At 38.2% G+C, this 26,181-nt stretch overlaps 1 protein-coding gene across 1 annotated transcript in view; it reads left to right on the forward strand.

Moving 5' to 3' along the window:
- The window catches only part of RORB (RAR related orphan receptor B), a 124,799-nt gene that overhangs the window by 82,948 nt on the left and 15,670 nt on the right, over window positions 1–26,181 (forward strand). The window contains exons 2-4 of the mRNA XM_069001931.1: window positions 9,566–9,651; window positions 13,955–14,096; window positions 17,071–17,472. Of these exons, the coding sequence (XP_068858032.1) occupies window positions 9,566–9,651; window positions 13,955–14,096; window positions 17,071–17,472 (630 nt within the window). The remainder of the gene's footprint in view (window positions 1–9,565; window positions 9,652–13,954; window positions 14,097–17,070; window positions 17,473–26,181) is intronic.

Below are 26,181 nucleotides of genomic sequence, written 5' to 3' on the forward strand. Positions count from 1 at the left end.
ATTGATACTGTGAGCTTGCCCCTAAGTTCCTCTTTTCTGTACAGCCTCGGGGCAAATGGGATTCAGTTAATATTCCTTTAATGTAATGGCTGTTCAGCAGGGGCAATTCAGACAGGTCTGTCACATGACATCTAAAAACACTGGAAGAAAATTTACTTTTTAGCTCTGGCTGAAATTAGGCAGGACATAGGTGTCATTTCACAACATGGAGATTTTATCTGTAATAATTTGGCATCTTACATCTGCCACTCTAATTCTCCATGTGTTACATATGTCTGAAACAAAAACTGATGACATAGGAAAGCTGAGATTTATATTCAGAATTTCCAGAAAAAAAAATTTAAATCATTGGACTGAAATAGGAAATGCATACATTAATACGGTATCAAAAGAAAATATTGTTTCATTACTTAGTGCCTCCAGCACTCTTCTTCCCTTCTTTAATGAAATGGAACAGTCTGTGCCTTATTACTTCTTCCGTTTAATCTTGTTAATGCAGTCTGTTAAGACTCCACTTTTGCAACAGCACAGGTGTAACTGTGAATAAGTAGGCTTGTAGGAAGACTACTGTTCTGCTCCTGGAAGTCCTATTTATTTACGAAATGTGTGATGTTCAAACCGAAATAAAACCTGATGCAACTGGTGAGTTGAAATATTTTTATTCTTCACTTCCTTAACAATATGGGACATTACAGTGAAAAATAATAAATAGGGAATAATAAAGAGGGAAATATTAAATATGTTGTACAAGTCTACCCTTGAGACAACTGCATTTGGAGTTTTACTAAAGATAATTTTTCCTACTGTGTTTAAAAGATGGCAAATTAAATTGGTAAGTAGACAGCTGGTAAGTATAACATTTTTTCAAACAGCAACAGATGCAAATCCAAGAATATCTCCAGCTGATTTAAATGCTTTTCAAAAGATGGAGCAAAGATTTAAATAGGAATGTGCAAAAGTGAAAATCCATAGTGATTATCAAAAATACGGAGAAATATGAAGAAATTCAAAAAGTTTTAAGAAGGCAATATCAGAGTGATTTCAGAGTCATTTCAGGTTGAAATCACTATTAATATTTGTTTGTTATTGCCTTTGTCTCTTACAATTTTGCTTTGTAGGAGTTACATTGTGTCTAAAGTCAGGTATTGCAAGAAAAGTAGTCCAGGAAAGTGGATTGGAAATTTTCCCTTGACTTTGATGGTAGTCACACAAAGTCCCAGATAATGCAAGTTAGATCTTCATTTTGCCGCACTGCTGTAAGCTAACAGTGCAACAGTCCTCATTTCCCTTGAAGATTTTGCATGGCATAGAATTCTGGGTTTGAGTGTTACTGAAAGTATAGGAATTTGTGGACATTCAAATGAATCTGTGCAGGTAAAGGGGGGAGGAGAGGAGGCGTACAAAGATTGTCGGTGTGCTGCAGCTGCAGTCCAGTAGCAAAGAGCTGGAGAAGAGGGTGCTGCCACAGACAGAGCTAAGAATAACCACTACACCCTCCTTCCACTACAAGATGAATTAAGTTTTAAGTTCATTTCCATGCCACTCCAGCAAACAGTAACACTTGGTTGGGCGTGAGGAAAGATAAGGTTGTGTGTGATCCCACAGCCAGGTCTTCACAGCATGTTCCTGCAGCATCTCTCTCTGTGTTGCTCAGCTTTGTAACTGTACGGCAGACATCTGTGCTATATCTAACACAAAGAATTAACTGTAAGGTCCTGACTATTGTATGACCATATCAGCCAGCTTCAACAAGCAGGATGGACTGTAAATATTGATCATAGTATCTGAACTCTTCCTTTGCAAAGTTCATTACTCCGTTTATCGAAAAGGGAAAAAAATACAGCTGTGGATTTTTGTCTTCAGGAAACAATAGGTCAGAAATACTTGGCACATTCTAAGTCGCTTTTTGGGTAAGGAGAAGTAAGGACAGAAAATATTTTGTCTTGTTAAATACCTGATGTATTATAAAACATTTTAAGTTAAACATTTGAAAATTGTGACAAACAGTTTGGCAGAGTAAATACTGAGTACAATTCTCATAGGAAAGAACTTTGCATATGCAACATATTTTCTGTATGGGTTGCTATTTTTTGACGGAGTGCACTTTCACTGTTTTAGAGACTTGCATAGAAAACATGGTCACCACTACTCAGTCATCCTGACCAGCTTATATAAACACTTAGCTAAAGCTGCTAGAGATTATTTGCAGAACATTGGATCTGATGAGCTCAAATGTAAGATGCCTTGGGTAGTATAGTATTTGGGATTACCATAATAATCTCTTTAGGGAAAGTGTGCAGTATCAGCAGAACCATTGCTTGAGTCTTTGAGGGAAGCAGAAACTGTACAGTAATAATTCAGCATATATTATATACTTAAATCTTTCCCTGTGAATAGGGCAAGTTTCTGAGCTCATTTGTGGGGCCCAGGATAAGGCCTTGATCATTTAGTTAAATAACTCTGATTTAACTCACACGTGGAGCCCAAATCGTCAGTGTGGCAACATGTTTTTGTTGTGTAATAACGTATGTTGCGCATCCTTTGAAGTTACACACATAATTTCCATGAATTTGAGTTGCTAGGGGAAAAAGTTCATAGATTAATAGGGAGAAGTCCACGTTGAGAGGCAATGAAAGTGCTTCCATACAGATTTACAGAGTGCTAGGTGAGCTATCAGAGTTTACTGCTCCTTTGGCACTTTCTGACCTCTATGAGCAGAGACTTTCAGGCATCAAGTTTTGAGGCATAGCTTCTGGCAAGGGACATGAGTTCTGTCTTTTGGGATCTGGACAATGGGCTCTACTTTGTGTTAGTCATCACTGCCCAACAGAGGATACAGGCAGTTCTTCTCTTCTGCTGTCTTCCTTGCTTGTGAACCATTCAAAAAAGTCTGGAAAAGCCCTGAACACTTGTGCCTGTTATACACTTCAGCCACTCAGTTTTGTCCAAATTAAAGAAACAAACAAGCTTCTAGGTAGCAATTTGTGTACCTTTGTCAGATTCCTAATCTCAATGTTTCACTGAGTGTTGGGCTGACATCCTTGGCAACAATGCTGCAGAGTTTTCTGGAGTCCAGGAAATTGTATCACCACTGCTGTCTTGTAATGACCCAATGAAAATCCAGATTTTCTGTCAATTTACGAATTATTTTAATTAATTGAAATAATCAGTTCTGCCAAAAATAAAAAAGACTTGTGATCCAAAATCTAGCATCATCTCACAACATTATATCACTGCTCTTAAAATTGTTACTTTATTTTGCTCACAACTACTTTTGCTTCACAGAGAAGCATACAGCCTTGCACATCTTGCAGCTTTTCTAGTTGGCCACTACAATGAAATTCAGCTTGGAGCAGTTATTCTTAACCTGTTTTAAGCTTGAAGTCCTTTGCTCCTATCTAAGGTAAGATAAAAAACTAGGGGTCCAAAAGCATTTCTTTTTAAAAGAATGTATTTCTTGGTCTAATAGACGATGTTAAATCTGTGTGAAAATCTTATCTCATCTGTATCCTAGGACCATCATAAATGTAACAACTTTTTACTATATATGAATCGTTAAATAATAGTGCTAGGTCCAATGTAGTTACACTTAGGAAAGGAAAGAAACAGTATTTGAACAAAACGTTTTTTGTCCATGTAATTTCACCTTCTCTGCTGAATGTAAAGGCAGGTAATCTGTGTATATCATTCTTTCCAGACTTGTTCCAAAATTACTATGTAACAATAAGATACAAAAAGATGAGATAACATGAAGAATTTTAAATTACCTTTGGCTGTGGAACAGCCATAATCATTTGAGCTCATATTACTTCATCTATTTCAAACCGTTTGTCAGTAAACATTCCTATGGCCATGGAACTCATGAAGACATCTTCCAAAGTATGTATTTACAGTGCAGATATAAGCATTTTTCTTCACATGCAAAAGGGCTAATATACAGCACATAAAAAAAAGTTTAAAACTTTTCATCACTCTACAGACATTATCACACATATTTCTGAGGTTTGATCTTTTGTTTTAATAGATTTTAAGTGTACACAGTAAGGATGCACAGGGTAACTAAATAAAAACTTGCAATGAAAAAAACTTGAGGTTTTAAAATACTCTTTTCCAATAGTCTTTAGACTCTCCATGCAACAAAAGGCAGAGTTGATCTGCAAGAAGAGTTGGTGTGCAATTCAGCATGTTTTGGGTTGGGTTTTGGGGGGTTTTTTGTTCATTTTTCCCGACAGGAATATCATGAAAGAGGAAGGGAAAAAGAAAACATGTTACCAAATAACCTTCCAAGTGACATTGGTTGTAAACTAAAAGAACTTCTGCTAAGGGTGTGAGATGATGAAAGAAATCAGACATGAAAATTGCATGCATTTATGGGAAAAATCTTTTTTTGCACAAATATACCCCATTTCTGTTTTAAGCAATGATCTGTCAGATTTCTCAATAACGAGGTTCCAGGACTATCGCTTACCTTGATATTCATAACACGTTTTTACATCTCACGTGCAGATGACATCTAATAATTGTGCCCAGTGAGACATGGAGATACATGAGAATTTCTGCTTTTTGGGGTTCAGTTATCTATGCTCATGAGATGCAGGACTGGCTTATTTGAGAACCATCAGCTTTGCAGAGAGTCTTTGTTGCTGTAACAAAGTCCAGGGGCCAGACCCACAGTCTGGTGTGGGTATCACTGTGTGAAAGTGCTAAGATTTTATGAAAACATTACTTTTCTAGGTGAATTGCACCATATTCCTTTAGTCTAATGGCTCATTTGGGGTATGATCAACAGCTAATGTATCTACAGACATTAATTAACATTATCTGGAATTAATTAACTTGCTGAGATATTACTAACTATATAGGTCTCACTGCATGAGGTATGACAGAGGCTGTAAACATAACTAGTACCTTCAGCTTTGTATTTTCAGATTATTAAATACAAATGCAGAGCACCTGAAGTGCACCTGAAGTCTTGCTGTGAAACCAGAGAACATCTATTCCAGTAGCAAAGGGGATGTCAAGATCTAGTTGGTAGCCTAACTTTCCATGGAAACTTCTACTGACAGTTACATGCAAGGAAAAAAAGCATTTCCTTCTCCCAGAGGTCAGGATAAAAAAGGTGTAATTGGCAAGTAGATAAAAGTGCTGAATGTACTTAATTTGAAATCACTTAGGGATAGAAACATGAAAGTGAACTAGGCCAGTGTACCAGCATTTTTCAAGGAAATGCAACAAAGGATGATGGGAATTCTTGAAAGGTGAAGCAACCGGTTTTTTCACTATCAGTTCTCTAATTAGCCATGATGCTTCAAGTGCAATCCCTCCTGCATCAACAAATTAAAGAGAGGACTTCCTCTTGAAAGTTTATGCCTAGCATGCTTTATTATCATCTTTTGATCAAGAACTAAATACTGAAAGCTCGAGTCTTTTTTCCCCCTTAAACCAAAGCTACAATTCTGTGAGATTATAATCCTGTCTTTCCTAAGTGAAGTTCTTCAGATATTAAACTGAAATTACGTAAAATGGTGAGCTTTGTTTTTCTCTACTGGACATCATATGCATGTGAGTGACTGTCCCCACAAATACACATCAGACACATTAGGCGCCGTGTTGACTCTTACCTTTCTTTCAAGAGAAATTCAGAGAATTAGCTGTGCCTCCCATTAGAGATTCATTCCTAATTTCACCCATATAACAACTTTTGAAACCTGATTATTTTCCTACTTCTAGAATAATGAATTTTGTGCTCATGTATAAATGTTCTACTGGTGAAAAAAAAAGGCAGCTCAGTGTACTTTTAATTTTTCTTAGGGCAGCATTTGAGCTAATGTTTTCTTTGAAGATGTTTATAATTACCTATTTGTTTATATTCAAGTGCTCATTTCAAATATGTGAGACAATTTTGGACTTGTTTCCTTGATAGTATTCCACACTGCTTTCTGTAGTAGTGAGAAAATGAATTAGATTCCAGCTGGTTATCCCATCATCTGTGGATTATAATTACTAGTCATGTAGTATTAATTAATTTCCATTGTGGCATTACAATTTGTAGAGTGCCCTGTAAAACTGGAGGCAACTCCCCGTCCTAAAGAACTTTAACCTAAGTATAAAATAAGAGATAAATACTGTACAGACATGCATGACCCTGTGGTACTGAGGAAAGAAGCTACTGCTGGTAGTAGGGATCAATCACCATGCAGCATGTATCCAAACATTATAAATGTTTTCTTAGACATCAGGGTGATGGTGGATTTGCAGGCTTTTGTGTCTCCGTGTGCTTACTGAAAAATCAGGCAAGTGGGCTCAGGTAGAGGCTTGCTTGAAAAGAGGCAGGAGCCATTTTTCCTGCTCGTGGTATCAGAGTGTAAGAATGAGTGAGAAGGCAAGTGGAAAGATTTCCGAAGTGGTGCTAAGTAGTTTTGCTCTTACTTCTTCCTCATGTTTCCTACATTGGGAGAAAATAAGTTCTGTTCCTGTGCTGCTGAAAGTTATCATTGTGGCAACCCCATTACTGTTTGTTGATTCAATTTTTGCATCAATATTTAGGAAGTGGTACTTTGTCAATGAATTTTTTATTTTTAAGGAGTTCAGAAGAAAGCTGCTTATTCTATAATAGCTGCAAAGAGATTCTGATATACAGGTCCCTGAACTGTTTGTTTGTCTAATAGGTGAAGGGAATAAGAGAAACAACATAAGATCACAGGTGGACAAACAAAAATGGAATGTGCAAAAAGTGTAGCATCCTGTGTCAACTGAAAATATCAAGGTTGTGTGTTCAATCCCTCTACGGGCCACTCACTTAAGACTTGAACTTGATGATTCTTGTGAGTCCTTCTCAACTCAGAATATTCTGCAATCTGTGACCTGTGATTATATCTGCAAGAGAAACATGGTACACTCTATGTTCATAACAGTATCTCAAGACCCTTCTGAGAATACAGTGGTTTCTTTTTTATCTGGCCTGTACAATCAAGATTTCTGTTAGGACTCCTAAAATTGCTCTGCTGTTTTATGAAAAAAGAAGTATCTGGGGAACAGTAGAAAAATACACCTTTCCAAACATTCAAATGCCTTCTGTGTCCTAAGGACGTCTTTTCTGTGAGTTCTGTAAGGAGAAGTGGTAGCAATTTCTAGACAACCTGTACTTACTAATTTATAGAACGGTTATTTTTGAATAAAGGCTTGGGTTAACTGAAGAGTCGAAAGTCTAAAATATTTTTTACATATTAATTGAAACCCAGAGCCTTAGCATTTATGGACTTGACCCACAAATACCATGAATGTAGAGCTCATAATTGAAACTCATGCATGACATTTTTATTTGCTTACAGTGAAAAGTACTGTACTAAATGCAATTAGTGTCACAGGATCAATTATTCTCTCTGTTCCTATCAGAGTTACAAATGGTAGATGCAAGTCACATTAAAAGTACCTTCATATTCTTGTTGTGGTTTTTTTCTCTGTCTTGTCTTTTTCTGCAGATCTCTTTACATTCTCATTGTAGTTCCTGCCTCTGACATTGACATATGTCTTTGAAACATAGAGCAGCTCATGGTCCCAGAGCTGAGTCTTTCTCCATCCACATGATTCTCAAGCAGAGACCTGTGAGCAGTTGCTCAAACTAACCTCACAAACAGCAGTGCCTGGAGGCTCATGTTCAAATGTTTTTATTATCTCAGGGGGTTTGAGGCATAGGAATTCTTGAGCAGGATCAACCTGGAAAAATTTCCAACTGCAGGTGCTTCTCTGTTAAGGAATTCCTTCTATACAACACAGATTAGGAGCACTTTTAAAACTGATTTGCTTGCCTGACCAATGCCTAAAATTATGCTAGATCAGAAACACTATGTCAGGAAAATGAGTTCACAATGGTGAGCTAAAGTGTCATCAGCTGTCCATGTAAGTTCCTCTTGCATGGTTGCCTTGGGATATACTGTCCCAAGGGAAGAGTTATTTGACTTTCCAAAGTGGGGGCCCTGCTAGTGTTCATCATGTGCAGTTTACCCCACGAGCCTCTACACTGAATAGGAGGATAAGGGAGTAGGGTGTGCAATGTGCCTTTCAGTGGGGAATGTGGTGGTGACCTGCTGGGACACAGTACTGAGTTTTGGTTGTTTAACTACAAGGTGGTAGGAAAAAGGAAGTGGTAGGAAGGAAACTTCCAGCTTCTGCGAAAAGAGACAAATGATAATCATAAGTAGAAATGGGGCAAAATCCAGTCTATATGATTATATTTTCACAGCATCCACTGTGCAAGCATATTTAGTGCTTAGCTTACAATGTGCAGTCATTTTTAAGTATGGTTTTTTTCCAGTTTTTTTAATTTTTTCAACTGCCTAAAAGTTTGAAATGGGATGCTCTTCTTAGGATTAGCTTCTGGACAATAATCTTGTTTCCCTGTCTCAATCCATTTTAGAATTAAATGTGTCTTGTTAAAGTACTAACAGTTATCTATCCTTGTGCTTTGGGTAGCTCTACTAAGAAAGCTTTTCTACCCCAGGATTTGATGAGTGACTTGAGTTGCAGAGTACTGCTGCTGTTCCTGCCCTGGGCATGGAGAAGCAACATCTGCCAGGACTACTTTCCAAACATGATTCTACTTCCAAGCAGGAGAATAGCAGGGTGGCACGCATCCTATGTAGAAGAACAAATGAAAGGGAAAGAAAATAAGTTTAACATTTCTTCTCAGTTTATCTGACTAAAATAAAGGCACAGTTCTTCCTTACATGTCTAAGTATGTGCTCTTACAGTGTCACAAGAGGAGAGACACAGGATTTGAAATAATTGAGAGAATCAAACAGCTGTGTTAGCAAAAAAAAAAACATGGAAGATAGTGAAATATGTTTTCCTTCTCAGAATTAAATGACCACTATGTTTAAAAAAGAATCTAAAGCATGTCTGTATTTAAACATTTTCAGATCATACCTGACTCTGCTAGTACACAGCCACTGGCTACCTAAACCCCATCTGTGCGCCTTGCCTGCCGATGACCTACTGTTAAAAAGTTTGAGGAGACAGGGAAGTTAAGCAAGCTTTTACTAGCCTGTCTCTGACAGTGGTATTACTATCTTTGTGTCTTGAAGACATAATTTGAAGAAAGTGAAAACTTCATCACCTCTACTCTGCTTTAAAAAAGGCATCAAAAAACACCGTGTATTTCTACCTCAGAAAAATGGAAAGTCACAAATATTTGAAGTATGTAGGAAAGAACAATCCAGATTGTTGTTTAGGACCCCTAATGACTGTCGTTAGCAATAATGATTATAAAGTAAACTGGTAAAAAAAAAATACCTTAAAAAAAGTAATATGAGGAAAAACTAAATAATTGAGAGACATCTGAAAATGTTGAAGAGTTTTAAAGGGGTGTGGCAGAAACTACATAATGTGAAGCATTTAAAATTTGCCAAACCAAAGCATTCAGAACCAGGCACAAAATACAAAGCAGTTTTTTATTGTTGGGGGTCAACTGGTTATCTGCTCTCCAGTTTGAAAGATCTCCTTTCGAGAAAAACAGAAATTGAATACAATTGTATACCCAAAATATCTGTCTTGTTTTCTTTTTCAGCACAAATTGAAGTGATACCATGCAAAATTTGTGGTGATAAATCCTCTGGAATACACTATGGAGTCATCACATGTGAAGGCTGCAAGGTATGGGATTTTAATACAGCATAGTCATCATCATTCGCATTAGCCTCAGGCACCTGTGTACAATGATACACTCTTAGAAGCTTTCAAACAAGTGGTGCCACAGGCTGTAAAGCCTACTGCTGATAAAGATGCATTTCATGCCCAGTTTTCCTAGTTGCTTTCCATTTTGTCAAATGGTCTTTAGAGCTACCTCCTTGTTTGAAACATGAATTAATTACATCTGATGCAGTGTAAGTGCTGACACCAACAGAGGCTGGCAACTGTAAGTCACACCTGTTCTACCTTAAATCAGCTTTGAGAGAGGTGGATTTCTTACCTTGTTTCCTATACAACCCAGGTAGCATTACAGTTAGCATGTTACTTCTGGTCTTTTTTAAGCACTTACAGGTGTGAGTTTGGTCCTTTTTTATCTCTTTTGCATAATCTGCAGGGCAAATGGTAATCTCCAAAAGAAAGAATGCCTTACATTATGAGCAGTATAAAAGGATCCTTTGTCTTCTTCTGCATAGGCTTCAGTGGAGGGCAATTGCTGGGAATTGGAGGCTAATAAAAAAGGGCAGAGGGGGGAGATACATGAAACTCTTCCATGCTGCTTAGACATATGAACATATTATCTCAAGCATTAGTTCCAATAACACAAATCGCACCCCATGCAAAGAGAAGAAAGACTTCAATTTTCAATTTTAAAATTGTCTGTGATTTTATTATCTAAGGAATTACATTATTACTCATGACAAACTAGAATTCCATACTACATACTGGTACTTCAGTTTTAATTCTAAATGGGAAATTGTAAAGGTGGAGAGGCAGCATCTCTGATTTCTTCTTGCTGGAAACACACAAACTGGGACATTTGAAAATGGGTGCCTCTTTGCAGAGTGAAATCACAAGTCTATACTTAATGCTTTACAAAGTATTAGAACAGCTGAAAAATCTGAAAATTTGGGTGCACTCATTTGCAAAAGAAATGTTTTAATGCCAACACATTGAGAACCAATATATTGGTAAAGATCAGGGTTTTTTTCAGGAACATTAGCAATTGTAAGCAGAACAATTTGCAGTTTGTCTTTGTCTTACTGTGGCACTGGACTAGAAATAAGCATCTTCTTATGACGATCACATGAAACAGGATTAAACTAATTGATCTGATACTTCAAAATTGGCACAAAAGCTACAGAAGAAAATTACTTTAAGCAGAAAAAGAGCATCTTCTTTCAGTACTCAGGGCCCACAGAGTGTCTAGGAGTATAGTCTCCTGTAGAAGTAATTAGGGTTAATGCACCCTTGTGTGTGCCTCAAGAGGAGATGATACCCCTGTGCTCTGTGAGTAGACTGCTTATTGAGATAAAGAGATTCTCTTCCACTTATAATAGTTTTAACCCTACTGGGTTTGTGCCAGTTCTGCTGTATCAGATCAATTAGTCTAATCTTGTTTTGTGAGCCTGTGTGAAAAAAAGGTGTCAGTTTTTCACATCAGTTCCACTGGGAGGCATCTCAGCCTGTCAGAGCTCCCTGTTAAGGTAAGCACTGTTTGTGACAGTGCAGCTCTGCTCTCCATTTAAGTGCCCAGCATTTAAATAGCTATTCACTCAGCCTGCATACTGGTCATTTCTGTCTCTTTTTGTCTCAATGTGTCTCAAACCTGAAATAATTAAGAATGGAAGCCATGTGTGGAAGAAACAGGGTAGAATCACCCCACAAGCATGCACATGTGTTGAGCCAGGCACCATGCAGCTGCAGCATTTCAGAACACAGCATCCAAGAATTACAGTGCCAGTGGTGATGCTACAGACTTCAAGGAACAGGAAATCCTTTAAGTCAATGTCCCTACATTAGTTACACTGCTGAAAATCCGTATTATAAGTGCTTAAGGGTCGTCTTAAATATTGCTGTTGGTTTGTATGCATGCCTGCCTATGCTGAATGTGCATAGGCAGTGGACCTGCTGGACCCACTGAGTGAATTTGCAGCTTTGACACTATTCCTACGGAAAGGGTGAAACCTGAAGATGAGTTTGGATCACATCTGTCTCTGTGGCTCCTTCTTTGCTAAGAAGCCTTTTATCTTTTCTACTGCCTACACCAAAAGCAACGTACTTTCTACTGCTGTTTTGTCATAAATTAGAAAGTAGTTCATTTAGCCATTTCCTCTCTCGGACTGGCTGTAGGTGATGGGTAAAGTGATTTGTTCAAGGTGCAGAAAGACTTGTTGTCCATGTTGGAGGTACTGGGAAATCTGTCTTTAACTCTTTAGCTCTTCAGTAATGAAATACATCTTCCTTCATGCAAAATGGAGCTATTCTGAGCAAATATAGCCAAATCTATATAAAGATACCATAAAAATGAAATGAAAGGATTATCGCTACTTTATAAGACATCTTATGCAGGAGAATGGGAGCATAAAATTCTCCTCAGAAAAATTAATTACCTGCTGTAAATTAATTTTGTTATGTAACCCTTGATACATAATATGGTCCTTTTTTCCTAAGGATTGCAAAGACAAAACAAATTCCTCTGAGATGAGATCAGACTTAATGGGAACAAAAAGTACTGCAGGAGAAGGCACTGTCAATGCTAATGGTTGCGTGTGTTTTTTTAACATTATTTAATTAATTTGTTCTCTGAAATCCATATCGACATAGATGCTGCTAAAATGCAAACCTGAAAACAGAAAACTCTTCACAAGTCAAAACCGAGACTGGCTATAAAGTTCAGCGAAGTGATCTGCAATTAGCATCCATTTAGTCTTAAATTAAACACACTTCTACCATTTCAGGAAAGTTTTGGTCAGCTAAAATCAGTTAAGTTTCCACCAGAATTTTTCTGAGATTTCCCCAAAGGACATGTATTTTCTGAAAAGTACAAATCATAGAATTTAATTTATATTTTAGATACACTATAATCACTGATAATACTGAACAAGCTTTATCCAATTCAAGTGGGTCTCTTTATGCTTGACTTCAGAACTAGCACTGCCAGTGTCCTTGGTGGAACACCATGCCTGTCACCGACACCCCACAACACCCTCATGCAATTCTCCAGGACTTGAGTGAGAATTCATGGATAACCTGTAGCAAGTGAATTGAGCCCTGTAGCACTGTCACTTTGTGACTTTTTCCATTGCTCAGTATTAACGTCCATCAACCTATGCAGAGATACTCTATTTTTTCCTGAGAAATGTAGTCAGCTGTTGCTTTCTGGCTTCATTCCAAGGTGTTTGCAAGCTGGGCCAGAAAGGCACAAGCACTTCGATATCACTTCTGGTGACTGGTGTAACTGCAGTAATGATATTTCTGCTGTTTCACTACTCACAGCCTCCTGCAGTGGCCAGGTATCCCTCAGCTTTCCCACCACACAACCTGCAGCTGCTTGCGTTTAAAGTTGCCAGATTGGTTAAGGAACTTCTCTGCTTCATTCTTTTCTCTCTGGACTTGCAGATCCTCCTGACCTTTATTTTTTATTTATTTATTTATTTATTTGGTATAGATCTATTTATTTTTGTTTCTCTTCACCCTGTGGTTTCATTCTTCTTGTCATTCAGCTACTTCATGTCACTTCTACCATAACTGTACCTTTTGGTGCCACTCTTGGCACCACCTCATGGCAGCTGGAAGCTCGTAAGGACCTAGGTGTATGTACTTCCCCTCCAGCCCTCAGGTCTCTAGACAAACAGCCCATGGAAAATGCCATTACATTCTCATGGTAGTATCTAAAGGTGTTGCTTTCTCCTTTGTGTGTTGGCTTTACTTGATACAGTCATTATATCCTAGTGCTTTTGTGAAGCTTGAATTTGAATTACTTCACTCCTGAATCATACGCCACTCCAGACCAGATCAACATTTTCCAAGTTAAAGTGAACAGCAGACTTCAGCTTCTCATGCTATGCGTACCCAGTAACAGTTATTACCAGTCTCTTCATTAAAGGAAGAAATTACTCAAAACAAGTACTTTTATGTCATCTCTTAAAAATGCTGACAAGTTTTTCCTCTATTAGGAACAAGTGTTAGATGATACAGGGTTACTATTGCACAATAAAAATGCATTCTGTGACATCATTTAGGTTTTAACAAAGTAGAATTATATTCTTTACAGAATAATGCACAGTTCTCCTTATTATAAAGAAATGTTCTTTAATACAATACCACCATATCTGCAGAGCCACAGCGTAAGTAGCAGTGCACTAAGTAAGAGTTTGCTGTAGTTGTTTGCATGCTTTTTTTGCTGTGTGTGTGTCCACACATGCGTGCACAGGCACATGTTTGTGCTCATGGTAATGCTTGGTCTTCCCTGCTCTCTTGCCCCAAGGGATTCTTTCGGAGGAGTCAGCAGAACAATGCATCCTACTCCTGTCCAAGACAGAGAAACTGTTTAATTGACAGAACCAACAGAAATCGTTGCCAACACTGCCGACTGCAGAAATGTCTTGCCCTGGGAATGTCTCGAGATGGTAAGGAGTCAAATTCGTACTTCACATCTAAGCCCTTTGGAACTTTTCTTCACTGCTGACTTACTTAAACTCCCTGTAGATTTCTGCAAAAAGAGAGAGGAGAAGCTCCGTGCTTTGTAATGCATGCACTGTGAGACGATCGTTGCCATCCGGTTAACAAAGAAGGCTATTTTCATGGAGAGGGGTGGGGAAAATCACAAAATGGAGAGCAGTATTAGTTTAGAACAGAAAGAGTCAGAAGTGAAATACGTTATTCTAATCAAAAGCACAGAGCACAAAAAGGTCACCTCTGGAGAGATGGGTTTATATTAAGCATTATATTAAACATTAGCATTTATCTTAATATTAAATACTGTTGTGTGAAAGCATCCATTTCCCTGAGATCTCTAAAGGTCTGTGGTAGTGAGGAGGTGCACCTACAGAAATTTACGCCTTGCTGGCATTAGGGGTTTCTGTTTGTTTTATTCTGATCACTTAACCAAGTATTTTGCTCTGGAAGAAACCCCATTTCTTTTACTTGCATATTGCCTCCTGTCCCTGTCTGGGTCTGTAGAAGAACATCTCCTAATTTAGCACTGAAAATGGATCCTATGCCAGAGGAAAGCTCCACAGTCTATGCCATCTCAGGATCCTTTGGTCCTTGTAGAGCTCTGATCTTCCAAACTGTGGTGTGATCAGCCAAGGTCAGCAGGCTGAGAACATGCATCACACCAAAACTGCAGGCGATGGGAGGCTTGGGCAAGGTTGTTCACAGCTCACATGCCCTAGGCACCACTCCTTATGCAGGGGATTTCCAGCTCACAAACATGTTTAATGTAGTGAGAAAGTATTAGAAGAAAATGTTCTGCTTTTTAAAAGCAGTTTATATTAATTTCATTTTCCTGGAAGCAGTTTTCTGTCTTAAAAGGTTTACACAAAATGTGTATTTTGAAATTAAGTTATTGATGGAGAAGTTCCTCAAAGAGCTATTTATTTAGACGGTCCACAGGCTATAAACTTGTTTGGATTTCGGACCATAATAGGTCTTCTTCTACCTCAGTGTGTCTTATGTCTCACTGAAATGCCTTGTTTGCCAGTCTCACCAATCTGGGAGGGGCCTTGCAGTCTGGCCTTTAATCCGTGAATTCTTCTTGGTCCTAGGATCCAGTTTACTTGACACCTTAGTTCCTAATTCTTCCTGGTGATTAAAATAGTAACATTTCAGCAATTTAAGAGCACATGCTTTCCTCCTGAAAGTAGTATCTTCCAATGATTTAAGGTGTCACAGGGGCATTTTAATGTGACTCACAGCCCTGTCTTCCCAACCAGTAATTCAGAGACCACTGCAGACAGACAAAAGGAGTGATTCTTCCAACAGCACTACTTTTTTCTCTCATGATATATATAAGGGTTTTTATGATTGTTTATGATTAAGAATATTAAGACCTCTCGCAAATTTAAAATTGCCCGTGTGAATTTTTTGACAGAAAACTTTAATATGATTTTTACCTCCCAGCCATGTAATAAATTCATTTTTATCATGCAGAGGCAGGATGCTAATTGACAGCAGCTGGAGAATCCAATTAATGAATATATAATGAGGATAAACAGTGGATGTTTGGTTATATTACTGAGGCCCAAAATTTGAAGAAAATTATTTAAAGTACAGTCATTGTATATTGTCCATAAGGGTATGCAGCATACCGTGAACTGATTCCAGGGACAGGCTGAGTTTGTGTGAGGTAGCTTGCAGCCTGAGTGTAGGGCTGCAAATAAACTGAGGTTGACAATAAGAAAAAAACTCTCTTGGTGTGAAAAAAAAGGAAAACAAATCAAAGTGGCTGTCACCTTGTTGTTCTGGCACTGTATTTTCATATTATGCTCTGCTTTTTCAGTTCTTCTTCCTGATTGAAGAATTTCACATTTATCCACATACAGGTTCAAGCTGTTCTCAAGGGGCTACGTGAGAGCCCTGTGCTAATAAATGTGATTCTGAATTGATCCAAATTTCAGATGGACTGGAAATACACAGTATAGAAAATACACCTCATAATACATAGAAGTTTGTATTTCTGGAGCAATGTCCTCTTACCTGTTCTGGTGAATTCTGCTGAATGTATCTCTGATTTGTTTTAGAGCACAATCAACAACTGCCTCTCTGTTCTAAGATCCCAAGATCTAGCCCAATAGAAGACCAGAATTTATAGAGAGATGGGGGTGGAGAGTGATAATCAGCTCTGATCTACTGTATATGCAGGCTGTGAATTTACTCCTCCTAGTTCCACAGCAATCAGCATCTCACCTTTGAAAATGTCAATCTTGGTGTAGTGAACCCTCTTTCCAGGGAAAATGGTTTGCCCTCCTATATTTTTCTCCCTTTCTCATCAGGAGGAGTGCATGGATTTGTGCAGGGAGATTATTAAAATGGAGATTGCATAAATCCCTAAGACTTTGCTTAGTGGAAAGATGACATTCATTTGTGCTGTTTACCTTCAAATCTGTTCTTTTCCTCTAGGTTCTAACCTGTAATATTATTTTTTTTAAGTGGGAAGATAACACCGCATTGAAAGGATGTGATAATAAGGCTTTAGGGCTCGTTTTCACCCAGAATATTAATCTTGTTAGTGTACTTTGTAAAGGTTTGTGGAAAGTTAGTAAATGGATGTGAATTTACAAGACTGTACATTTCATACAGCTCTGGGTTGTTGTTCAGTGAACACAGAGATATAAACGGATGCATGGTCTTTTTAACATTCAGAGTGGGAAGTGAATTTCTTGACTGAGGCCCTCCTGTCAAATAGGAGTCGTTGTCACCTGGTAAATTCAAATACACAATATTTTTTCTTTCATGAGATGTATATGATGTAAAGCTTTGCGTCCTTTCTCTGTTTCCACAGAAAAATTAACCCTGGAAGTAAATACCAAAAGAGGGTGGGGTTGAGGGGAATCAAGAGAAATTTAAAGACGATGGTTCGCATTGTGCTTTGCTTTTCAGCTGTGAAATTTGGAAGAATGTCCAAAAAGCAGAGGGATAGCTTGTACGCTGAAGTGCAGAAGCACCAGCAACGACTGCAGGAGCAGCAGCAGCAGCAGAGTGGTGAGGCAGAAGCCCTTGCCAGGGTTTACAGCAGCAGCATCAGCAATGGCTTGAACAATCTGAATAACGAAACTGGCAGCACCTACTCAAACGGGCACGTCATCGATCTGCCGAAGTCTGAGGGTTATTATAATGTGGATTCTGCCCAGCCCTCCCCAGACCAGTCTGGGTTAGACATGACTGGAATCAAACAGATAAAGCAGGAACCTATCTATGACCTCACCTCTGTACCAAACTTGTTTACCTATAGCTCTTTCAACAACGGCCAATTAGCTCCAGGGATATCCATGAGTGAAATAGGTAAGGAAAATTCCTATTCCTGTAGTGAAATGTGTATATATAAGCTAAGCTCTGGTTCTGTCTTTATTAAAATGTCATACCTGCATTCCATACACAGATATGCAATAGTTACATGTTCACACGTGTGTGCACACACATACAGAAAGGAAAGAAAATCAGTCTGGAACTAATTGACATAATATTAAGGCAGCTCTGTTTTTACCAAAATTTGCAAATTATGCAGTTGTTAAACCCAGCAGTTCATGTTCTGTTTATTAAATAGGAGCATCAAAGCAGGTGATGAATCAGTCATAACCAAGTGATAATTAGGAAGGGGCTTGTTTCAAATGAGCTCATTACTAGCAGGGTTAAATGATCTTTTCAGCCATCCATCCGTATTCTTGTCAACACCTAGAATCCCCATAGCAGCAAATTCTGGGGTACTTACTGTGAAAAAGTACCAGTCATACTTTGGCTGCAAGGATGTCGATGCAGAGCAAGCTCACTAAATTCATAAAGTGCACAAACTCTGAAAGTATTTGTGTGGATATCCCCACTTCTCTGCCTGAAGGCCTTGGAGAACTTATCCCTTGCTTTCATCTTTGACAAGTGACAGAGACCTCACTGTGAGGTGAGACTGTTAAAAACACAATGACTAATGGTGATTTTTGTCTAAGGAGGATTTCTGTTCATCTAATGCTTCTAGTTGTATTTCAGCAAAGCCACTAGAAGTACTACTTCTGTTACAAAGGTATTAAATGAAGAAAGATTGGCATCCTAATTAGGTACCTCAAGAAGTGAAATATGCTGGATTGGTTGTAGCTGAGAACGTAATCAAAGGTAATTCTCAGTGGAATTTAATTAAAAAGAAAGAAGAAGAAAAAAAAGTTGTCTTCAAGAGCACTCCTAGCAAATTAATAAATTTCAAATCGTGAAAAATCCTCTGCAGTTGTGACCTGACTTTGCTCCTTCATGTACACAGATGTACCCTGAGATCTGTAAATTTGTGTGTGTACTCAGACTGACTGAGGACCCTGGAGGTGTGGCCTTCACTCTATATAGATTGCAGTAATGGTATCTATAGTAGTTACTGTCTGGTGAAAAAATGAAGTAGTGGCTAAAATTGGTAGCATGTTTTCTGCCCATGGGTGCTCATTTGCAGGAGGCTCTGTAACACATGGTGTGCTGTAGTTGCAGATTATGCCGGAGAAAGTTAAACTTCTGGCACTGTTTATTAGGACATATTTTATTACCACCTTTGGCCTAGGCCACTGTCCAGTAAAACTATACACTGTCCAGTAAAACTATGCAGTATAGGATTAGAGAGGAACATTTGCTCCAACTTCCCTCTCAGCTCTCATGGCCACGTGAATATTACTTACATGTGGCTTGTGCATACCTCAGCCCTGCAACAAGGGATCGCCATACTGCAAACCAGCTGAGAGACAATTTAAACAGTCCTTAAAAGCTGTTTCCGTGCAGACCAGAGCCAGTACTACAGGGAAGTGTTTCCAGAGAGACGCAGAGGAGGTCCAGAAATGCAGGAGTTGTGATAGTCCATGAATTCGGGTTTGTGCTCAGTTATGGAAATGAGTGCAAAGAGATTATGGCCATGGGACTATATCCTTAGTTGCCAAAGAGTCCCCCTGAAGTCAAAGGGACCTTTTGACTTTAGAGAATCATTTAAGTTTTATCTCTTTCTGGTTCACTTAGGAATAATGCATCATTCTTAATTTTTCACCTGTTTTTTTTTTTTCTCTCCTAGCCATAAACCCTCCAGCCCTAAATTCACCTCACATTTCCCAGTTTTTCATCCTCTGTGTCATCCAGCCAATATTCCTCTTCTCAACCACACAAAGCAGGAAAAACCCCAGAGCAGAGGGAGCACAGCATAGCAAAGGGCCTATCTCTGGGCCGGCAGCAAAATTCAGAGGCTCTGGGATTTACCTCTCTTCTTTTTGAAATCAAAACTAGGCCTCCTAAATTGCTATGATTTTACACAAGTACTGTGCTCTATCATTTGTGGCACCTGTAGCAGAGGGGTAAGGGTGATGATGAGAGATAATGTAGTGTAACAAATCAGCTGACACAACTGGAAGAGATGTACGATAAAATATTTGGATTAGTGCACAGGCAAATGATATTTTCAATGTTTAAAAAGAAATAGAAAATGCCTCTTGATGCTGAAGCGTATTGTTGGACCATCTGTAGAGCTGCAGTCTTGCAGTCAAAGTAGGAAAACTCTAAGCACTGAGATGTCCTGATTTCATATTACAGTGTGCTTGAATTTCACTGCAGAATTGTATCTCACTCCAGTGACATTTAGGAATAAACTCAACTCATGTTAAATAGAAGCTACTGCTTTTAACTGTTAGATGAATTCATACAGAATGTATAGGAGATAGAAAAGCTGTACTGCATTGATCCTTGTGGCTGATAGAAGTTTCTTTGTACCAACATGTCTAGTGATCTAGTGAACCACTAAGTATGCCAGATCATGATAGTTCTTTTCTGCACTGATTATTTTCTACCAGATAGAAATTTCCAGTCTTAGCTTTCTTCTGGCCTTTATATTCTTCAAATAAATATATGTATTTAAGCACAACCTCACCTGCCACTTGCCTGATCTTGAGTGCAACCATCTTATTTTTTTCCTCATGAATGAATGTGTGGGAATTCCTTTCATCCTTGACTTCCTAGAAGTTGCTGTAAGCTCTCCAAGGAGCAGACTTCTTCACAGGCACTCAGAACGAAAGTAGTCTGTGCAGCTTCTGTATTACATGTCAACCAAACTCCAGTTCACTTACTGCTTTGGTGTTAATGCTTTGCTTGTTTCAAACTCACTTCTCTCCTGTGTAGGGCATTTTTTATTAAGATATAGTTGACTGCACATTTCCAAGTTTGAATCTCATTTTCTCTTTCTTATTTTTCTAATCTTTTCAATCCTGTCGCATTATGTCTCAGTCTTCATTGATGCTTTGTGACTTGTTTCAGTTTAGAATTGTCTCATAACTTAATTAGCATGCTATGAACCTTCTCTTTCAGATTATTATGAAAATGTTAAATGCTTGTAAAACAAGTCCTAACAATGGTCCCTGCTGCACCTGACTAAAATACTTGCTGCAATTGCATATATTACTTTAGTATTTACATTTGGCTTGCTATCCAACAGTAAGTTCTCTTTAAAATCGAAGTAACAAGTCTTCCTTTCCCTATCAGTTTGATTCAGTTATAACAATAATATTTTCTAAGATAACTCTATGACATAATTTACACATCATTGACATGCTTTTCTTCACATGGTAATTTTCTAGTTCCACCAAAAAGTAATCTAAATGGTTAGAGCTACTTTGATCTGTTACAGTTCTGTGCTTTAATTTGAATGTGAAAGTGTTCTTTTTCATGAACGTACATTCATCTACAGAAGACTTTGTAGTGGAAATGGAAATTGTTCAGCTTAACAGTTTCGAAATGCAAAATTTTTTACACAGCAACTGTTTTGACACACAGTATTAGAATGGAACAGCAAGCAAAATATAGCTTCTCTTGTATTGCATATTTACTGGTATCTATATACTGTGCGAGCAAATAGGTGTAGGAGAAAGACATGCTGACCAATTAAAGTTATATAGGGCTCTGTCGCACATACTTAGGATTGTTATATTTCTCCAAATGAGTTGAATAGACCAAGATACAGCTGCACATTATCTGATCACTATGAGAAGCAGGATAGGCAATGTCTCCTGTGGATGAGAGGGTTAAGTATAACAAAAAGCATTTTCAGATACAGTCACAAATTCCTCATGTAACTGTCAGAGCTTATGATGGAGAAAAGTTGTACAAAATCAAGTAGTGCCCCATTAGGCACAGCCCTCGTCAGTATTCCAGTTCCTGTTACCCAAAAAAAAAAAAAAAGGCAAAGCATAAAGAAATCTCTCCAAAGCTCATAAATACAGGGGCAGAACCTCAACATCAACTGCATTTCCAGTTCAGATCTCTTTTCTTTAAAGGGAAGTATTTTTGTCCTTAACTCAAGGAATCTTGTTGGACACGATATGCATTTGGGTGGGCAGAACACAAAATAGGTGAGGTGCAATGAGCAGATGGGTTCGGCAGGCTCTGTCGCTGCCTGTCCTGCTGTCCATGGGTGGCATGATCCAGGTCTGTTCTGTCAACCAGTGATGCTGTTAGCATGGGAGACACCCATGTCCTGAGGACACGTGCCAGGGACTGGGCAGCATGGTCCTGTTTTTCCATGACCACTGTGCCATCTACACATCTGGGAAGACAGAAATTTCTCATTGTGCCGTGGGAGCTCAAACCATAGGGTGAAATCTGCTTGTCATGTCAAAAGCAAGAATTTGGTGATTTGCAGAATGGCTTTCTCGTGACACAGCAAACCACAGAGGTCAGGTGGTGGGTGGGAAATTCTGAAGTGAGAAGGAAGCTGCAGTTCCTGATGGCAGTGTTTGCTCCCAAGTGTGGTTTTAAACTGGGAGGCATCAAAGGCTTATTTTTAGACTTGGTGAAATTAAAAGACTACCTTGTTTAAATATATGTGCATAATATTATCTGTCACTGAGCTGAACATTGCATTTTCCTCACTAAATATGTGGCTCCAGTCTTGGTCTGTAAAAGTTAATGGAAACACTTCCCTGCCTTAACTGCAGCTGAGATTATCAGCTATGATTTCTTAGGGACAAGATAAAATTATTAAGCAAACACTGTTGTGGAGAAAACAGATTGGTTAAGGGTTCACTGCAAGTCAAACTGAAGGGTGCCCTGTAGCTGTGTATATGTAGGTAGTCCTTAAGATACTTCTAGGGTGTACAGCAGGTCACATAGCCCAGCCTCTATAGTTACAGATGGAAGTGTTGTTTACATATATTTACATTACATTTCTTCACCATCAGGCCTGTATGAAGGTACCCCATTGGAGAGCTTACAATTCTACCAAAATTAAAGTAAGGTTGGTGAGCTTAAGTTTGATCTTCCCTTTCCGCAGTCCTTCTAAGCCCTGTCTGCTCTGTATATCTTAGGGTGGGCAGTAACTCTCTAGGACAGATGCCAAATGTGGTTTGGAGGAGGCATCACTGGCCTTATATTGTAAGGCACAGCTCTTCTGACCTGGGCACATAGCCTGAAAAATGACAGTAAAGGAAAACCTTAACATTTTTTTAAAGACTGATTCAGGATAGTTATGTAAAAGAAAAGTCCTCTTAGTGACCACAAATGACATTCTGTGCATTTGTAATTTAGTTATAATTTAGCTGGGTTCATACATTCATTTCAGGACCACAGTGAACAACTTTATATTCTGTGAAGTTACTTAATTTCCATTGCTTCAATATCATACAAGCAGGAGTTATTTCACTCTCTCTCCTTGAAGGGAGATCTTCACCTATAAACATTCTAAAGTCCTCTGCTGAAGATCTGTACAAAAGCCAGTCCCACACCTTTCTTCTTTCAGCAAAAATATTTTACTAACTTTAGAAGAACTTAGTTTATTCCTCCGTGTCTGTACTCTTCATGGATGTCCACAACACTTAGTATTGGATATGCAATATATAAATACGTATCAGTATCAGACTGATGTCTTTAAATGTCCGCTGTGCTTTGGTTTTGAAACCACTTCTCCATGTGATGAGCACTTCAAAAGCATTTCACCAATGTGATAAGCATTTCTCATTCTTTAACACCCTTCTATTTATCTCCAGGGTTTGTTCCCTGTGCCACATCAAGTGTTAACAGACAGCTTACTGAACATGTATTGGTCAATTAGATGCTATTTAAAGGTACACTCCAAATCACATTCAAAATGCAATGAGCTTGCTAATTAAAGCCCATACCTAAGGTGACAATAGCGTGTGTGTTTATGTTCCCTTTACAAAGCCACCACCCACCCCGCAGTGAAACAGAAATTACGTTTTTGTAGTCCTGTGTAACATTCTTTCACTTCTTTTTCTAGGCCATGGTTTAATATTCCTCTTACAAACGTGACAGTCAAAATTTATGGGGCTGCTGTCTACACCCTGGCAGCCTTATTTAAGAGAAGCAATGTTGCCATCTAGTGAGGATTTAAAATATGCAACATGTGCATTTCTGTGCACATACCATCAGGACACTGTATCTCACCATCATTACCTGCTTAAAAATGACAATCAGAATACATTCGTATTTCAATTCTGTACTCAGTTCGCGTGACAAAACTTAGAACTTCAGCTTGTTTTACAAATGAGCTAAAAATATGCATAGAACGGTATTAAAAACAACCGTATCTGTAGCCTACATTTTGAAAGCATCATAATATAGTTCTTTAAAGTAAGAGAATTTCTAATCCTTAAAAGTGTATAAAATTGCTCCTTTTCTGCAAAGATGAGAATGTGGTTTTGCATGAACAAACTTGACAAAATATGTTCATTCTACTGAGAATCACAAAAAAGCAGTTAGAAATCAACCATTTGTAGCAGTCAAAATATGTAAAATACCATATCATATATCCCATATATTACCATATATCATGGCAATCTTTTCAGGAGTAACGTTTTGCTGTGAATATTGTCAGATTAGCAATCACACAGAAAGATCAATGTAAATCTTATGGTGTGATGAGTACTGAGACTTGCTGTTGCTGCCAGTTGTAAGAATAGACTTTTGGCTGGTTCCATGTTGTGTGCTTTGGAGCAGCAATGTCAATTGCAGAAGAAACATCTTTCTGCAAGAAACGGTCAAAAAAGGAGGACTGGAGCAGGTGCCACAGCACAGAGGGCCTGGGATGTCTGAAAGAAGTATGTTGTCTTCCAGAGTTGTGGCTCACACACAGCCCACAAAGAGTCAAACTGCAGATGAGAATCAAGAGGTCAAGGCAGTGATGCTTTAGGAATCACTGTAGTGTATGGAAGTGGAATACTATCTGCCAAAATTGCTATGGTTTGAATTAGTGGTTAGTTGTTGCTTTCTTCCTCATCTTAAGTTCCTTTATGGATTTAGTGTCAACTTTCCTGTCAATGTTTTTGTCTGGTGTTTCTGGGTGGTCAGCACCAACAATTACAAGGTAATTGTACTTTCTGAGAGCTTAACCTGGGGTCCATGTTGTATTTTTTTGTCGTCCTGGACAACACTGATTGATCATTCTGTAATCCTAAGGCACAAGGTCAGAAGTTTGAGGTTACAGTTTTTTTTCTTTCCCAGTACACGTGCAACGTCCTAAGTTTGCCTTTCCAAGGCTACAGTCCAGTTTTTCACACTGTGTGCTTTCTGGTAGATTCATCACTCACTTCATGCATTTCACTACTTTCCACTTTATTCCTGAGAACAAGGTAATTCTGCTTGTTTTGCGTTTTGTGATGCTGTTTTCTAGCTTCATAGGTAGTGATGTCTTTCATCAGTCCATTCAGCTTTCGATATTTTATTTCACGGAACAGCAACAATTCTTATATACAAGAGTGGAAAGATATGAGAAAGAATTCAAGTGAAATGCTTGAGAGAGTAACATAGATGTGCATAGGAAAAATTCAAGGTGACAAGACATAGGACTTGGAGACAAATGCTGAAACTGATTATCAGAACACAGATTTTATAGTGCAGTAATCTTTGAGGAATGAAAGTCACATGTAAATGGGAATAGTTAATACAAGATATTAAGGCATGGAGACCTGTCTTGTGTTCCTTTTTGACTGCATGGATGGTTTATCTTTTGATCAGTGAAGACTCTGGCATTGCTTATGATAACTAAATTATTCCACTTTCTGACACTATACACTAGCATCACTTTCATCCAACTCATTTGCCACACTACGGGAAAATAGACCTGTTGTAGAATGTTTGTCATTACTTTTTAACATGTTTCAATCTTAAAATGCTTAAAATCTTTGTAAAAAGTTAATTTGAAGACTCAGACAGTGAAACAAGTGCTAAAAGATATGTTAACCTCTCCCAGATTTTTGCAGGCTATGACAGGGCAAGCTTACAAACCTGGTTTGAAACTAGTAATATTCTAATTATTCCTTACATATTTCTCAGTTTAATAGAGAACAATGTCCAAGTAATGTTTGCTTAACTGTAATAAATTGAACCACTTTCTTGTTTCAGAATAGTCTCATTTTAATATAAAGATATCTCTGTGCAACCTGTGCTGGAAGAAGCTAAGAAACAGCTCATCTCAATAAATTTGTGATAATTATACGGTGCCTTTAGAGTCCATTTGAACTCTCATTATTTCCTTGGTTAGTGCTTTTGCTGCCAGTTAAATGATTTCTAATTTTTGCTAAATTGGCTGAGTCCCAGGAGAAGTATTACTAAGTAGAGACCATGAAGCATTTATAAAAATCCTCTAGGATCTAACAGAATTCTGGGTGCATCCTCTAGGTTCCTTAAGATAAGGACTTCATTCCATTGTATTGTCATTTCTACTAATTTATTAGCATTTTTTAGAAAGGCAAATGAAGCACTGATTTATTTTGAAGGAGAGGGAGGAAATAGAGAATTCACACATGTAACGTTTACTCTTTGTGCAGTTTGTTAGTGACATTAATCATTCAATAACTTAAACACAAGGAAAGGTTATTCCTGTACTAAATTCTAGCACTTCTAGTCTCATATGAGTGGTTTTATGTTTCTTACTATCTTTCTAGGATGCATATTGTATAGTGTTACAAATTTATTAAATAAATAGGGGTTATGAAACTTGCTTGTTTTTTAAAGGGAAATATTTTTTGCATTATGGCATTG

The sequence above is a fragment of the Aphelocoma coerulescens genome (assembly GCF_041296385.1).
Source record: "Aphelocoma coerulescens isolate FSJ_1873_10779 chromosome Z unlocalized genomic scaffold, UR_Acoe_1.0 ChrZ, whole genome shotgun sequence".
NCBI classification, from domain to species: Eukaryota; Metazoa; Chordata; class Aves; order Passeriformes; family Corvidae; genus Aphelocoma; species Aphelocoma coerulescens.